We start from the raw sequence: 16359 nt of genomic DNA, 5'->3' as shown, positions 1-16359 counted from the left end.
AGTTTCTGGTGAAAGTTTTCTTCATGGCATGCATGTGGCCAAACATCCATATTCCTATGTCCTCACATTGGGGTATGGCAGTGTTGAAAACCAGTTAGGTCCTGCTGGTGTCTCTTTGCTTTTTTGTAAAAGCTCTATCTAACTTGTCAACACTCCTGTCTCTAGATACTGTCATTTTAGCAGTTTCTAATTTGACTATAATTACTCCTATATTAAAGATTCTTTATCTTCCTGGTCCTCTTTGCCCCAATGGCTTTAAAAAACACTTTCTCCAAATGTACAGTAAGAAATGAGGTTTAGGGGGCTAGCGGTTAAGAGGACAGGCTGCTCTTCCAGAGGACCTGGGTTCAATTTTCAGTACCCACATGGCAGCTCAAAACACCCTCATGCAGGCAAAACACCAATGCACATGAAATATAAACAAATAAATAAATCTTAAAAAAAGAAATGCAGTTTATCTTGCAGCCTGTAAAGCTACAAATACATAAAATGCAGTAAGTTTTTTTAAAAAAACATTTGTTTCTTTATTTTATGTATATGAGTGCTCTATCTGTATATACACCTGCATACCAGAAGAGGGCATCAGATCACTTTATAGATGGTTGTGAGCTGCCATTAGATTGCTGGAAATTGAACTCAGGATCTCCGAAAGAGCACACAGTGCTCTTAACCACTGAGCCACCTCTCCAGCCCCAAAATGCAGTAAGTTTTAACCAGTGATAGTCTTACTGGGTAGGACATAAGTTATTGATCTCCCATGTTTTCCCCCTACTAATGATGATCCTAACCTACAGCTAGATCTCATAGCACACTAATAGGTTACAAACATTGACCTTAATACTCACATCTGCTGCTTGATACAAACATGAACTCCTGATTAGCACCCACGTGAGTGTTTTTGCTAGTGACTCCCTCTAATAACCCCAGATAGGTCCTTTAATCTCAGTCTTTTACTAGTTTTCAGTGAACCATCTCAAAGTGGTCTTTAGAATAATTAATGAGGTTGAATATTTGGGCTCTTCACCACTATTCAAGAGATAGAATCATGTTGCCTCAGAAAATGACCTCTTTTCAAATTCCTTTTTAGTTAAAGAAACACGACCGTACTATTTAGAAAGGTTGTCTCCACTAACATTTTTCATAAACTTGTAGTATGTCTTAGCCTAACATGGATTTGCCCCCACCCAATTGGAAATCTGTATAAACTAGGAATACAGAAACCCTTTAGGGAATATAATTTGTTATTTAGTGGGTATATAAACTAACTTTCACTTTAGAACATTGAGCTCAAAAGCTCATCTATTTCCACATCTAACCTTAACAGCCCTTTCTCCACTGACTCTTCTCTCCACTCTTTTCATGTGTGAAAACATCAGGAGATACAGAACAGCTTAGACCATTTCTGTATGACCCTCTCAATATAAGCATAGCCCCAGTCTAGTTCCCGTTCACTCCCGTTGATAAGAGTAAACCCTCTGTATTACTCACCTCTCAGGGTTTAGGTTCCCCATTTGCAGCATGCCACCTAATGAGATGCTCTGTGAAGTGGTTGTAGAATGGCTTTTTTTCTTTATTTTTTTCTTTTTGTGTGTGTGTGTGATATTAGAGATCAAAACCAGGGCCTTGTGCCAAACGTTCTACCATGGAGTCATAGCCCTGACCTCATAGGAATATGCTTAGAGTATACTTTATGATACTTGTTCCAGTTGTCCTTATTTCTACAATTGCTCTGATACTTCATTTGCCCACTTGAGATACAAAAGAGCAAAAAATTGGGCTGGGGAGATGGCTTGGAGCTTAAGAGCACTGTCTACTCTTCCAAATGTCCTGAGTTCAATTTCCAGCAACCACATGGTGGCTCACAACCTCTGTACTGAGGTGCCCTCTTCTGGCCTGCAGGTGAGGTATACATGCACTCATACATAAAATAAATAGTCTTAAAAAAAAAAAAAAAAGAGCGCTGGGTGAGGTGGCACACGTCTTTAATCCCAGCACTCTCGGGAGGCAGAGGTAGGTGGATCTCTGTGAGTTGGAGGCCAACCTGGTCTACAAAAGCAAGTCTAGGACAGCCAAAGCTACACAGACAAACCCTGTCTCGAAAACAAAACAAAACAAAAAAGAAAGAAAGAAAAAGCTAAAACTCGTGATTAGAGGACATCTTGGGCTCAGTTAGTAGAGTGCCTAGCACCTAGGAAGTCCTAGGTTTGGTCTCCAGAAGTGCATCAGTCAGCCCGGTACATTGTTGCATGCCAGTATCCCAGGATGTGAGAGATGGAGCTAGGAGGATCAGAAGTTCAAGAACCCCCAGCTTCATGAGACTCTATCTAAAAAAAGTCATTCTTGTCTACCACTTCTTACATTTTAGGTAATTAATATTGCTTGGCTATAGTGGCACATTCCGTTAATCCCAGCACTTGGGAAGCAGAGGCGGGTAAATCTCTGAGTTTCAGGCCAGCCTTGTCTACAAAGAGAGTTCCAGGGCAACCAGGGCTACATAGAGAAACTGTGTCTCAAAAGATCCAAATCATCATCATCATCATCATCATCATCATCATCATCATCATCTTTGAGACAAGGTCTCATTGGCTGGCCTCAAACTCACAGAGACCATCCTGTCTCTCTATGCTAACTGATGGAATTAAAGACTCGTGCTAGCATGCACAGCCCATTATGTATTTATTTAATTGGGGGGGGGGTGGCTTTTTGAGACAGGGTTTCTCTGTGTAGCCTTGGCTGTCCTGGAACTTGCTCTGTAGACCAGGCTGGCCTCGAACTCAGAGATCCACCTGCCTCTGCCTCCCAAGTACTGGAATTAAAGACGTGTGCTACCACCACATGGACCCATTTTAATAATTAATTACTTTTTAAAAGATAAATGTATTTATTACATATGTAGTGCTCTTCCTGCATGTGCACCTGCACACCAGAAGAGGGCACCAGATCTTATTATGGATGGTTATGAGCCACCACGTGGTTGCCGGGAATTAAACTCAGGGCCTCTGGAAGAACAGACAGTGCTCTTAACCACTGAGCTGTTTCTCCAGCCCCTGATTTATTCATTTTTGAGATCAAGGTCTCACTGTATAGCCTCACTGGCCTAGACCTCATTTTATTGACCAGGCTAGGTCTCAAACAGAAATCTATATGCCTCTGCCTCCCAAATGCTGCGATTAAAGATGTTACCAAAACTGTTAACTTTTATGAAAGTTACCAATTAGGGCTGGGGAATATAGCTCAGTGGCTTGGTATGCATAAGGTCATAGGTGATTTACAGCTACTTTTTTTTTTCCGAGACAGGGTTTCTCTGTAGCCCTGGCTGTCCTGGACTCACTTTGTAGTCTAGGCTGGCCTCAAACTCACAGCAATCCACTTGCCTCTACCTCCTGAGTGCTGGGATTAAAGGCATGCACCACCAATGCCCAGCTTTTTTTTTCAAGACAGGATTTTTCTATGTAGTCCTGGCTATCCTGGACTCTTGCTTTGTAGACCAGGTTGGTCTTGAACCCACAGAGTTCCATCTGTCTCTGCCTCCCAAGTGCTGAGACTAAAGGTGTGTGCCACTTGGTGCTTCTAAATATTTTAAAAATAAGTTAAAAGCCACTTTTATAAAGATAAACAACAGAAACTAGTCATAATACTAAGATAACCTTCCTCAATTCGAAAGTATAGGGGAAAGAGTATATTTGAATTCTAACAGGTTTTTAGTGAAGAAAGTATTTGAACCCTTAAGAATTATTAATTTATAGTGTTTCTAAGTGAGACTCCTACCCCCTTAGTTTAGAAAAAGTAAAAACTATTCCTGGAAAGATTAGTTACATTTTAATAGGATACACCTAATCATATATTTCAATCCCTGGCAACTTCTGAAACATCTACCAGGAAGATGTATTTCCCAGTTTTTACCTAGGCCCATGTAGGTTGATTTTACAGCTAGCACCCAGCACAGTCCAAAACCTCTTTCTGTACTTTAGCTATTTCTATACTTACTAACATTACATTTCCTTTTCTTTACTTCTACTTTCTGAGTTCAATATCAAAAAAGTTTCTAATCAAGAGTCCTAGAAAATCTGAAACTGATATTTTGATCTGCCTTCAAGTATTCTTTCCTCACCAAATATGTGTACACTGAATGGTTTTATTTCTTGAGAAAAGAAGTTTGGGCTGGGATAAAGCTCAGTGGCAGAGTGCTTAAGTAGCATGCAGAAAGCTCTGGGTTCCATCCCCAGTGCTAGAAAAGTAAAATTCTCCTCAGTAGTTTTGGCATACAGGACCCAACCTCAATGTAGACAAAAGCTTCTCATTTAATTGAAATGATATTAACTTTTAGTATGACTTAATCTGTATCATGAAATAAAGTTTCTCCGTGCTTGAATCTACAGGCTTACAAAATTATAAAAGAAGACCAAAAAAGATATAATGAAAGAATGTCGAGTTTAGGACTGACACCAGAAGAGAAACAGAGACGGGCCATGGCCTCTGGTAAGCATTCCCTTACCTCTCTTCTGTATGATTGGAGATTAAATAAGGAAAAGTGACAAAGGTTGAGGTGCTATGATTTGCTAATATCCTGATGAAGTGTAATAGTGTGAGATTGTAAGCTTCAAGACTATGGTTTTACCCCACAACAGAGAATACTTTACTAAAGTATTCGGTTGCCATTTCAGTCTTGAGAGTAAAATTCATCATTGTGGGTGCCTGTCTTTCTTTATATGGGCTTTTTAAAGGGCAAACTTGGTGAGGAAAAACTACAGAAAAAGATAGGAAAGCCATTTTTCCAAAGACTAAACCTTTTTTAAAAAATATTTATTTATTTATTTATTATGTATACAGTGCTCTGCCAGAAGAGGGCATCAGATCACATTATAGATGGTTGTGAGCCAGCATGTGGTTGCTGGGAATTGAACTTAGGACCTCTGGAGAATAGTCAGTGCTTTTAACTGCTGAGCCATCTCTCCAGCCCTGACTAAACCTTTTTAGTCATCTTAATTCCCCTGACTTGGGTTTTGAGTTGTTATAGATGTATTTGTTTTCCTGTAGCACAAAGCTCTAGTCTTGACTCCCATTTGATTCACTTGGATTTTTAAAGAGGAATATTTCAATCCTTTAATAAGCCCTATAACTCTGAGTAGGGGGTCTATATTACTCTTTTCGCTAATGCCTCCTTCTTCATGAACATTGTATAAATCCCTAATTGACCTCCTAGGTGTTTCTCTTTTATTGCTAACAGAAAGTGCAACTGAACTTGATAATTTCCTGGTGGTCAGTAGAAAAATAATAATGGCAGAAGCCTTTAAATACATGTTTTCTAATATATTTGAGAAATAACTAGCCAGGTGTGGTGGTGTTTTTATGTAATCCCAGCATCTGAGAAACAGAAGCCAGCCTGGGCTACAGAGTGAGACTATATCTTAAAAAACGGGGAAATACAGAAAAGACAGTTAAGGTAGTTCCTAGATCCAGTATAGGCCTAGTAAATGAAAGACATTGATCAACCCATTAATCACCACTAGTAAAAGAAAGGAATACTTGCTTTCACTCCTCCTACCGGAATATTATGAAGATTGTCTTGTGGGTTTCTTTTCATTCTTTTTTTTTAAGTTCTGGCTGTCAAACCCAGAAATCTTGGACATGATCGGCAAGCTTTCTACCACTACGCTATATCTTAAGCTCAATATACTTTAGATGAGTATAGGTGTGCTAGTTTTATTTTTTGTAAAGGGTTAAGACAAATGCAAGGTGGCTTTCTGAAATAGTGACCAGGAAGAAGACTTACCCTGCTTGTTCTGTTGCTTACAGCTGCAGAGGGAGGCTCAGCCCCTCAAATCAGGGTACCAAGTCACGTCCCTTTCCTGCTGATTGGTGGAGGTACTGCTGCTTTTGCTGCAGCTAGATCCATCCGGGCTCGGGATCCTGGGGCCAGGGTAAGGTGCATGCTATTTTGCTTGGCATAGAGGGTATAGTGGGCAAGCACTTAGCCAGCATGAGTGCTTTGACATTTGCCACTTAAATTACTCAGCTCTGATAAGTATTGTTTTTGTGTCTAAAGGTCCTGATTGTATCTGAAGACCCCGAACTGCCATACATGCGACCTCCTCTTTCAAAAGAATTGTGGTTTTCAGATGATCCAAATGTCACAAAGACACTGCAGTTCAGACAGTGGAATGGAAAAGAGAGAAGGTATGTGTGCTTATGTAAAATGGACCTGACTGACAATTTTAGCTGAGCATAGGGAGCTGGTTAGGATTTTGTCACTGACCACAGATGATAATAGGAAGGATGTACATGGAGGTCTGCTATTGTGTATACTTGATCAGGCTCAGAGGCAGCAGACCACAAAGAGCATTCTAGCTTCTGTTCCCCAAAGTACCAATAGTCAGTGGTTTAGTGCTGGACTGTGAGGTATTAGGGTTCCTATTTCTGGGACCTTCAAGTTTGATTTCTCTGCTAGAGATTAGCTTATTTGGTGTCCTCATTTCTTTATAAATGCCTAGGCATGTCACATAAAAGCAAGTGACACTGATTTTTGGCACCTTTACTTAATTTTATGTATGTGTTCACATGCCCCCCCCCTTTCTCTCTGTGTGTGTAAACCAGAGATCAACTCTTCTTGTCATTCATTAACTGCCATCTCCTTTTTTTTTTTTTTTTTTTTTTTTTTTTTTTTTTTTTTTGAGACAGGTTCTCTCCATGCTCTGGGACTCAGCTAAATAGGCTAGGCTGGCTAGCCAGTGAGCATCAAGGATTTTTTGTCCTTGTTGGAGTTACAGGTGCATGCCACCATGCCTGGCTTTTTTATGTGGGTTCTGGGGCTAAAACTTGGTTTTTATGCCTCACTTAACTGAGCTGTCTCTCCACACCATTAATAGCACTTTGACACTGGCTGGCATTCACATTGTGAGGGTAGACTGGGAATATTTAAAGAAGAACCTCATTTTCCGAAAGTTCGCACAAAAGACACTTGGAGCTAGCTGGGCGTGATAGTGAATAACTGAAACCCCAGCATTTGAGAGGCTGAGGCAAGATAATCAAGAGTTCAAGACTAGCCTGAGGAACAGCCTTTGTCTCAGAAATACAAAGCAGATGAACAAGCTGGGCCCACATGGTGGTGCACACTTTTAATCCCAGCACTCAGCACTTGGGAGACAGAAGTAGGCAGATTGCTGTGAGTTCTAGGCTAGCCTGGTCTATAAAGCAAGTTCCATGAGAACCAGGGTTATGTTACACAGACAAACCCTGTCTAGAAATAAACAAACAAACAAACAAACAAACAAACAAAAACGTTGAGTCTTAGGGCTATAGTCCCAGAAGCTTTTTTCTTCTCAAGAACTCCAAGTCTCTCAATTCCAGTACTGTTCTTGGTGCTCCAGTGTTTTTATCATTAATGATTCTTTGATTTGAACAAAATTTTACAAACTTGGGCGAGAGAGATGGCTCAGCATTTTCGAGCACTTTTTCTTTTTGCAGAGGACCAATATTCAATTTCCAGCAGTCCCACATTGGTTTTGGAGCCATCTGTAACTCCAGTTATAGGGAATTGGATACCATTTTCTGACCCTTGTAAGCACAGACATACATGCAGGCAAAACCTACACACACATAAAGTAAATACATCTAAGAAAACTTTAAATGCCAAAATATGTTTGCCTCCCTCATCTTTACTATTAGGTTCTATTTTCATGCAGAATACATACTTTGAATTAAGTTATCTCTGCTTAATGTACCATAATTATTTACTTAATTTTTTAAAAATTTGAGTTCTCACTTTGTTGCCCTGGCTAGCCCCAGACTACTGGGTTCAATTTGGAGTTTTTTTGTTTTGTTTTGTTTTTTGAGACAGAGTTTCTCTGTTTTAGCTCTGGCTGTCCTGGACTCACTTTGTAGACCAGGCTGTCTTTGAACTCACAGTGATTTGCCTGCCTCTGCCTCCCAAGTGCTGGGATTAAAGACGTGCACCACCAATACCAGGCAACATAATTCTTATTGGAGATATAGGCTGTCCTGTATAGCACACATCCTTGTTTCTAGCTACCAGATACAATAGCACCCCCTTTTAAGTAACCCTAACCCAAAATGTCTCCAGAAATTGCCAAATGTCCCATGGGGCTAAAGTTGCACCCAATTGAGGACCACTGGTGTATAATACTTCCCAATAAGCAAGTTACCAGCAAAATCTACTGGCTAGAGACCTCCTCTGGAAAATGTGCCTGAATTTATTTTTCATGATGGACATCATTTTACTAAAGCTATAGGGGGAGCCTGTAGCAGTTCCAGATGCTTATGATTTTCTCCTTTCTCCCATGCAGCATCTACTTCCAGCCACCTTCTTTCTATGTCTCTGCGCAGGACCTGCCTCATATTGAGAATGGTGGTGTGGCTGTCCTCACTGGGAAAAAGGTGACGCCAGTTGCTTTCTTTGTTGAGCTCTAAGTAGTTACCAGCCAGCACAGTGTTGTGCTTTTCTAATACAGTCCATGTTTCCTCTCTCACTGTCGTTCATCAAAAGAAAAGTCAAAGCATTTTAGGACTAATACTGTTGAGTGTCTGTGTGCGGAAAGCCCATAGCAAAGCCTAGAGTAGGAAGCTGGCTAAGCTTTTCTAGAGAAGTCCATTGTCAGATACTAGAATCCTAAAAGTTCTTGTCACTTTTGTTTGTGCTTCTGCATTTTTCTTCCTTCCTATTATTTTGTTTTATCCTTCTCTGCAATTATTGATAACAAGAGATTAGACAAAATTTTCAGCACAATACAACACTTCCATCATAACATAGCATGGAAAATACTGTCAGACTTTAGGGAGAGCGGTTATTGGAGGATGTTTTGTGCTTTATTTTTATTATAAAAACAGCAGACTACAGAATATGTTTGTAAACTACTGGCAGTGTTTCAATAAAGGTGATGCTATTCTCTGAAGACGGCTGAAAGTAAAGGGGATGAGGAGCACAAATGGAAAGATTGATCTTTGACAACTTCTCCCATAATACAGACTTAGAATGTGGTTAAACTGGTAGTGGGACATGTTAAATAGGGAAAACAAAAATAAACAGGAACACAGATAATTGTATCTCACAAATGTGTTAGAAATATGTATGCTGAGAGTTACTAACGGGAGACATGGGCAGTGCACTAAATGCAAGGAGAAAAAAAAATCTTTTTTTTTTCCGAGACAGGGTCTCACTGTGTAGCCTTGGCTGTCCTAGACACACTTTGTAGACCAGGCTGGCCTCGAAACTCACAGCGATCTGTCTGCCTCTCCTCCCGAGTGCTGGGATTAAAGGCATGCGCCACCATGCCTGGCCCCCCAAAAATCTTATAGACCTAAAATCTTATTAAAATACTTTTTAGATTTATTTATTTTTATTATGTCTGAGTGTTTACCTGTATGTATGTATTATGTATGTATGCATTGCCTAATGCTCCCAAAAGTCAGAAAAGGGATGCTGGATCCCCTGGAACTGGAGTTACAAATGATTAACGGCCATCATGTGGATTCTGGGAGCTGAACCCAGGATCGCTGGGTGTGAGTTTGGTATGTGGTGTGGGTGTAGTGTAGGAAGGGTGTCAGGTGTCCCTCTCTATTACACTACCGACTGTATTCCTTTTGAACAGGTCTCTTACTGAGCCTGAAGTTATCCTTCTGTCACTACCTCGCCTCAGTACTAGGTTTACAGACGGACTCACTACTGTGCCGGGCTTTTTTGCTTGAGTGGCAAGGATTGCAGTTTATGGCCTCATGTTCATACAGCAAGTGCCCTTACCTGCTGAGCCAGAAAATATCAGCAAATGAAGAGATGTAGATTACATACAAGCAAAGACCATTCAGGAGAAGAACTAAGCGCATAGCTGTGCTCAGCGGTACAGAAAAGCACACTTAGTATAAGGAAAGCAAACAACTAGCTACTGATAAAGCAGAAGTCCTTTTTTCCCCGCATTTTCAAGACAGGGTTTCTCTGTGTAGCCTTGGCTGTTCTGGACTCGCTTTGTAGACCAGGCTGGCCTCGAACTCACAGCAGTCTGACTACCTCTGCCTCCCCCTGGTGCTGGGATTAAAGGTGTGCGCCACCACACCCAGTTCAGAACAGAAATCTTGATTAGAGGTCTGGGGATGTAGCTTAGGGGTGGAATACTTATCTAGCATGGGTAAAGTACTAGGTTTGATCCCTCACTTGGCAAAAGAAATGATAGATTGGAAAATAAATATAAGAAGGTTTTCTTTTGTTTGTTTTTTTTTTTTGGGGGGGGGTTGGTTTTGAGACAGAGTTTTATTATGTAGCCATGCGTGGCCTGGAACTCTCTATGTAGAGAAGACTGGCCTGGAACTTACAGAGAGAGCCACCTGCCTCTGCTTCCGTATGCCAGGATGAAAGGTGTGTGCTACTCTGCCTGGCAAGAAGAATTAAAAAAAAAAAAATCCAAGTTAGGAAGTATCAAGAGACAAAACTGAGACGTTATACTAGGCATTGGTTATGGAAGGCTTTTATGCCATGTAGGAGAGCTTGACCTTTACTTATACTGAGGAGCTGGTGACACTTGAACAAAGAGATAAAATACTTGAAATGAACTTTAGATAATTACTGTTGACTATGACATGATGGATTTCAAGGGAATAAATACAATTAGAGATGGAGGGGCCAGTGACATGGTTCAGCAATTAAGAACAGTGGCTGAGCTGAGTGTGGTAGCACACATGGCCTTTAATCCCAGCACTCTGGAAGGCATAGACAGGCAGGTCTCTGTTAGTTCAAAGCCAGCCTGATGTACAAAGGAGTCCAACACAGCCAAGGACACAGAGAAACCCTGTCTCAAAAAAAAAAAACAAAAAAAAACAAAAAAAAACAGGAAAAAAAAGCACTGGCTGCTCCCCTAACAGAACTAGGTTCAGCCCATGGCATCCACATAGTATCTCACAGCCATCCAAGCACATATATGGTACGTGTACATAGATGCAGAATGAACATCCATCCATATAAATTAATTTTTTGAGACAGGGTTTCTCTGTGTAATCCTGGCTGTCCTGGAACTCGGTCTGTAGTCCAGGTTGGCCTCAAATTCACAGAGCTCCTCCTGCCTCTGCCTCCAATGCTGGGATTAAAAGCATACATCACCACTGCTGGCTGTAAAGTATAATTTTCAAAAAGAATAAAGATAGACCATCTCAAAACTTATTTTAATAATTCAGGCAAAAGATGATGATAGTTCCACTTAGGATGGTGGTGGTGATGATGATAATAAACACAAGGACTATAAGGACTATATTTAACATTTATATAGTACCTATTTTAGCCTCTTTTTCTTTTAACCTTCTTTTTAAGATGGGTTCTTATGTAGCACAGACTGGTGTGAAACTCATTATATAGCCAAAGATGACCTTGACCTCTTACCCTCCTGCCTTCACCTCCTGGGTGTGGAGATTTACATACATGTACTGCCATACAGGGTTTTTTCAGTACTGGAGATGAAATCCAGGGCTTGATGCATGCTAAGCAAGCACTCTCAGCCCGAACAACGTCCCCTGCCCAGTGACTCTGAGTTCTTTTTTACAGTACTGGAGATTGAACCTAGTACTCCCTGCATGCTAGTCAGACACTCTACTAGCTGAATCTTATAAGCAAAGGTTTTAAAAAATGCTTCATGTTCATTATTTCTTATAGTTCTTTTGTCCTTACAGTAATCTTGTGAAGTTGTATAAATTCCATTTCATAGAGAAATTTTAAATAACTGCTCTAAACTTGTACAACTAATAAACAAGAGACAGAATACAAACCCCAGCTTATCTGACTCATGAGTTGGAACCCAGAAATTCTGACCAGAGCCCAAGTTTCCAATAATAGATTACTTCTTGTGTAGCACTGTGTTAGATGCCCAGCATAGGGGAAAACGTGATCAGAGTGAGGGACTTGCTTGAGGGATGCTTCGGAGAGAGAAGAGATAAAATTTCTAGTGTGTGTGTCAGAGTAGATAATAGTCCCCATGCACTGGGGAAAACATTTTAAGAGGAAGATCTGGCTTAAGGGGAAAGATAAAAATCTGTTTGGACACCAGGCATGATGGTGCGCGCCTTTAATTGCAGCACCTGGGAGGCAGAGCTAGGCAGATGTCTGCAAATTTGAGACCAGCCTGGTCTACATAGAAAGTTCCAGGCCAGCTAAGGCTACATAATGAGACCCTGTCTCAAATAACAACAAAAACAACAGAAAAGAAGTTACAGAGAAGTACAAGGAAATCTAGGACAAGGGCAGGAAGCAGAACATGACCCACAGTTTTTCTATTGCCAAGGAACATGGTAAGGAGAGAAATATAAGGCGTCCCTTTCAGGTTTTCATAATACTGCCAAGTTAAACCACCCTGTAATTTTATTTGTTTGTCTTTTTTTTTTCTTTTTTTTTTTTTGAGACAGGGTTTCTCTGTGTAGCCTTGACTATCCTGCACTCGCTTTGTAGGCCAAGCTGGCTTCGAACTCACAGCGATCCACCTGCTTCTGCCTCCCAAGTGCTGGGATTAAAGGTGTGTGCCACCACTGCCTGGGCATCACCCTGTATTTTTTCTTTCTTTCTTTCTTTTTGCTTTGCTTTTTTGAGACAGAGTCTCTCTGTGTAGCCTTGGCTGTCCTGGAGTATCTTTGTAGACCAGGCTGGCCTCGAACTCACAGTGATGCACCTGCATCTACCCCCCAAGTGCTGGGATTAAGGTATGCACCCCCATGCCTGGCAAACCACCCTGTATTTTCTCCATGGGTATATGCATGTTCACATTGTGTGTACTCATGCATGTAAAGGCCAGAGGTTGATAGAAGGAACCTCTCTACCCTATTTACTGAGCCAGAGTCTCTTGTTGAACCTAGGGGTTACTGGTTCTGCTAGTCTGCTAGCTGGCTCACTTGGAGATCCTGTTTCCACCTAGCCAGCACTAGGATTATAACTGGGTGGCTACAACTGCACAGTTTTTATGTGGATATTGGGGATCCAAGTGCTTTATTTACTGAACCATCTCCCTAGCCCCTACACTATTCATTCAGTAAATTTAAATGGGCTAGCAAGGTAGCTTAGTCAGTAAAGTACTTGAGGATCTGAGTTCAATACACAGAACCCATGTAAACAAATCCAGGTGTGGTAGAGCGTATTTTTTTTACTTTCTTTTTTTTTAAGATTTATTTATTTATTATTATGTATACAGTGCTCTGCTTGCATGTACTCCTGCAAGCTAGAAGAGGGCGCCATATCACATTGCAGATGGTTATGAGCCACCATGTGGTTGCTGGGAATTGAACTCAGGACCTTTGGAAGAGCAGGCAGTGCTCTTAACCACTGAGCCATCTCTCCAGCCCCCGATAGAGTGTATTTGTAATCCCAGTGCCTGGAAGGCAGAGACTGGTGGATCCCTAGGACTTGCTGGCCAGCCACCCTAGCCTGTTTGGTGAGTTCTAGGCCCTCTATATGAGACCTTGTTTCAAAAGATGGTGGACAGGGACAGGGCTTGAGGAACAATACCCAAGGTTGTCCTTTGTCTTCTACATATATGAATACACACACCCATACATACAGACATGAGAAAACACACACACACACACACACACACACACACACACACACACATATACAAACACACACCCCTACCAAAATTCCAATGAAATTTTGGCATGGTAGGTCACCCTTTAATTCCAGTATTTTGGAAACTGAGTCAGGAGGACTGCTAAAATTTTGATGCCAAACTGGGATATAGTATAGTCAGTTGTAGACCAATCTGGGCAAAAGAGTGTGACCCCCATCTCCAAAAACTTAAAGGCCAGAGGTATAGCTTAGTGGTACAGAGTTTACATGGTTTGATCCTCAGTACAGTAAAAGTAAGTAAATAAAATGAATGGTTTTTATGTGGGTGTTTCATTTTTTACAATCAGCAGAGAGGCAATTGGATAAAAGTTTGAAGAGGAAGTAGAATCAAAAATTGATATTACTGGACATAATGGCTTGAGGTCTAAGATCTCAGAAGAGGCAGAGGAGTGAGCAGACAATTGTCAGGGGAAGGTTCTGAACAAGAAAGGAATGGCTAGACACACAAGAATAGAAAGGTCTCCTTACTCCACAGCTAGAAAAAGGAAGTTAACAAAAGTATGGATCAGTTTGTATGCATATGCGCGCGCGTGTGTGTGTGTATGTATGTGTGTGTGCAGGTAATGTTTCATGTATGTCCAGGTATTGACATTGAGTGTCTTCATAACCCACCTTATTTTATTTTATTGAGATAGGGTCTCTCACTGAACCTGGCACTCACTAATCCAGTTAGACTGGCTACAAACCTCTGTGGTATGCCTGTCTTTGTTTCCCCAGCAATGGGGTTACAGACGCATTGCCACTGTTTGAAGCCAGCCTGGTCTACATAGTAAGTTCCAGGACAGCCTACATAGTGGGACCCTATCGCAAACAAACAAGCAAACAAAACAATCAGCCTGGGGGAAATTTGTGGTAAGATATTTGAGGTACAAGTAGCATTTTAGGAAATAACAAGAGTTTGGATGTGGCACTGAGGAAAATAGGAGCCAAGTTCCAAAGTCCTTGAGATAAGGAGCAGTGGCAGGAAGTGGTTTACTAACAGTGATTTAAAGGGATGTAGGTAGGTTTCATGCAGAAGAGGATGGGGGTAAATACTCTAGAAGCATCAGCAACAACCACTCAGGAACTATGGAAGAGGAGAATACCTATCTCTTCCTGGCTTGTGTTATGGAGTGTGAAAATGAACTGTCTCTAACATTGCAGAGGGATAGCTGAGTTTCACTGAAGACTAGAAGTTGGAGAAAGATTCTGCAGAGATGTTGGGACTGTAGTAGAGTTGTTAGCAAAGAAATAAGGATTCTAAATGGCAAGACAGAAAAGACTTTCTCCGTTGTCCGTTTCTATAAATCATGATGGAAGGTTGGGAATTCAACTGATGCTAATGTTGGTTGTTTAAAGAAACTGGGTCCTGCTGGGTGTGGTGATGCACGCCTTTAATCCCAGCACTCGCAAGGCAGAGGCAGGTGGATCACTGTGAATTTGAGGCCAGCCTGGTCTACAAAGCGAGTCCAGGACAGCCAAAGCTACACAGAGAAACCCTGTCTCGAAAAACCAAAAAAAGAAAAAAGAAAAAAAGAAAAGAAACTGGGTTCCTAAAACTATGGTCCCAATAACTACTTAGATACAATTTTTTAGTGGATCATTTTTGGTCAAAACTAATGGTGACAGCATAGGTTCAGAGGCTTTTTTGTGGGCATGAAATGTTCTAGAATTAGATAGTGGTAAATAGATTAAAAACCAATAAATTGTACACTTTAAAATGGTGACTATTATATCACAGTAGTTTTTCATAACTTGTTCGTGTCTACCTTTTGTGTGTATGCATGCAACTGTACCAGGTAGTGCAGCTGGATGTAAGAGGCAACATGGTGAAACTTAATGATGGCTCTCAGATAACCTTTGAAAAGTGCTTGATTGCAACAGGTGAGTATTTCTGGAGGCGGCTGTTTTCTCTACTATGGTAGCTCATCCAAACTTTAGAGTCTAGCTTTCTCTTGAAAAGATATTGCAACTTATTCTTAGGAAAACGTATACCCAGTCTCTAATGTAGTTGTCTTCTTAACTTGGGTGTGTGATGTTTTTATTTATTTGCAATTTTTAAATAAAGTTTGTTAGAAAAAAGTGGCTATTGCCTGAGTGAGTTTGAGGCTAGCCTGATCTCAGATTGTAAGAGCCTATCTCAGAAAACTGACAAGAGATACACACACCATGGAAGTAAGCCTTTTTGACTTGACTAGTCATTGAGGCTAAGTCCCCTAGAAGGAGACTCAGATCTGTTTCTTAAAGGAAATGGATAAGAGGCCCGCTGTGAGGCAAGCTGACTTATTTGCTGGTCACTCCAGGGTAGTATTAGCAGCAGCAGCAGCAGCCACAGCCACTACCACAACCACCACTACTGCTGTGACACCAAGCATCCTTCACCACAGTCAAAGCAGAAAGCGCTCCTACCTTTAGGGGTTTCTTGGGCTAGCTCCTGCTTATAGGTTGAAGGATTTTCCTTTATTTCCAGGAGGCACGCCAAGAAGCCTGTCTGCCATTGATAGGGCTGGAGCAGAGGTGAAGAGTAGAACTACACTTTTCAGAAAGGTAATTCTTTAGTGTTTGCTTTGTGTTTTTTTAAAAAGGTAACACACTTTTGTGGCTCCAAGTGCTTCCTCCTGTTGGGAGACCCAAATTCTGTTTATATCTCTTCTCCAGATTTGTTATCTAGCTTTGAACAAGTCACTTCTCCCTGCACCTCCAGGACTTCACTCAAGGGTTCTATGCTTCTAGGAGAAAGCTATGTTTGATTTTTATTGCTTACTATAGTTCTGATT

General features: G+C 41.1%; 1 protein-coding gene across 2 annotated transcripts in view; it reads left to right on the top strand.

The window, feature by feature from the left end:
* Aifm1 (apoptosis inducing factor mitochondria associated 1) overlaps positions 1-16359 on the top strand; it is a 39718-nt gene that overhangs the window by 11775 nt on the left and 11584 nt on the right. For both annotated transcript variants that reach the window (XM_051141036.1, XM_051141035.1), the window contains exons 3-8: positions 4380-4479; positions 5797-5921; positions 6047-6177; positions 8304-8394; positions 15382-15466; positions 16053-16129. In XM_051141036.1, coding sequence (XP_050996993.1) covers positions 4380-4479; positions 5797-5921; positions 6047-6177; positions 8304-8394; positions 15382-15466; positions 16053-16129 — 609 coding nt within the window. The remainder of the gene's footprint in view (positions 1-4379; positions 4480-5796; positions 5922-6046; positions 6178-8303; positions 8395-15381; positions 15467-16052; positions 16130-16359) is intronic.

Source organism: Acomys russatus, chromosome X (assembly GCF_903995435.1).
Source record: "Acomys russatus chromosome X, mAcoRus1.1, whole genome shotgun sequence".
NCBI classification, from domain to species: domain Eukaryota; kingdom Metazoa; phylum Chordata; class Mammalia; order Rodentia; family Muridae; genus Acomys; species Acomys russatus.
This window is presented reverse-complemented; position numbering and strand designations above follow the sequence as displayed.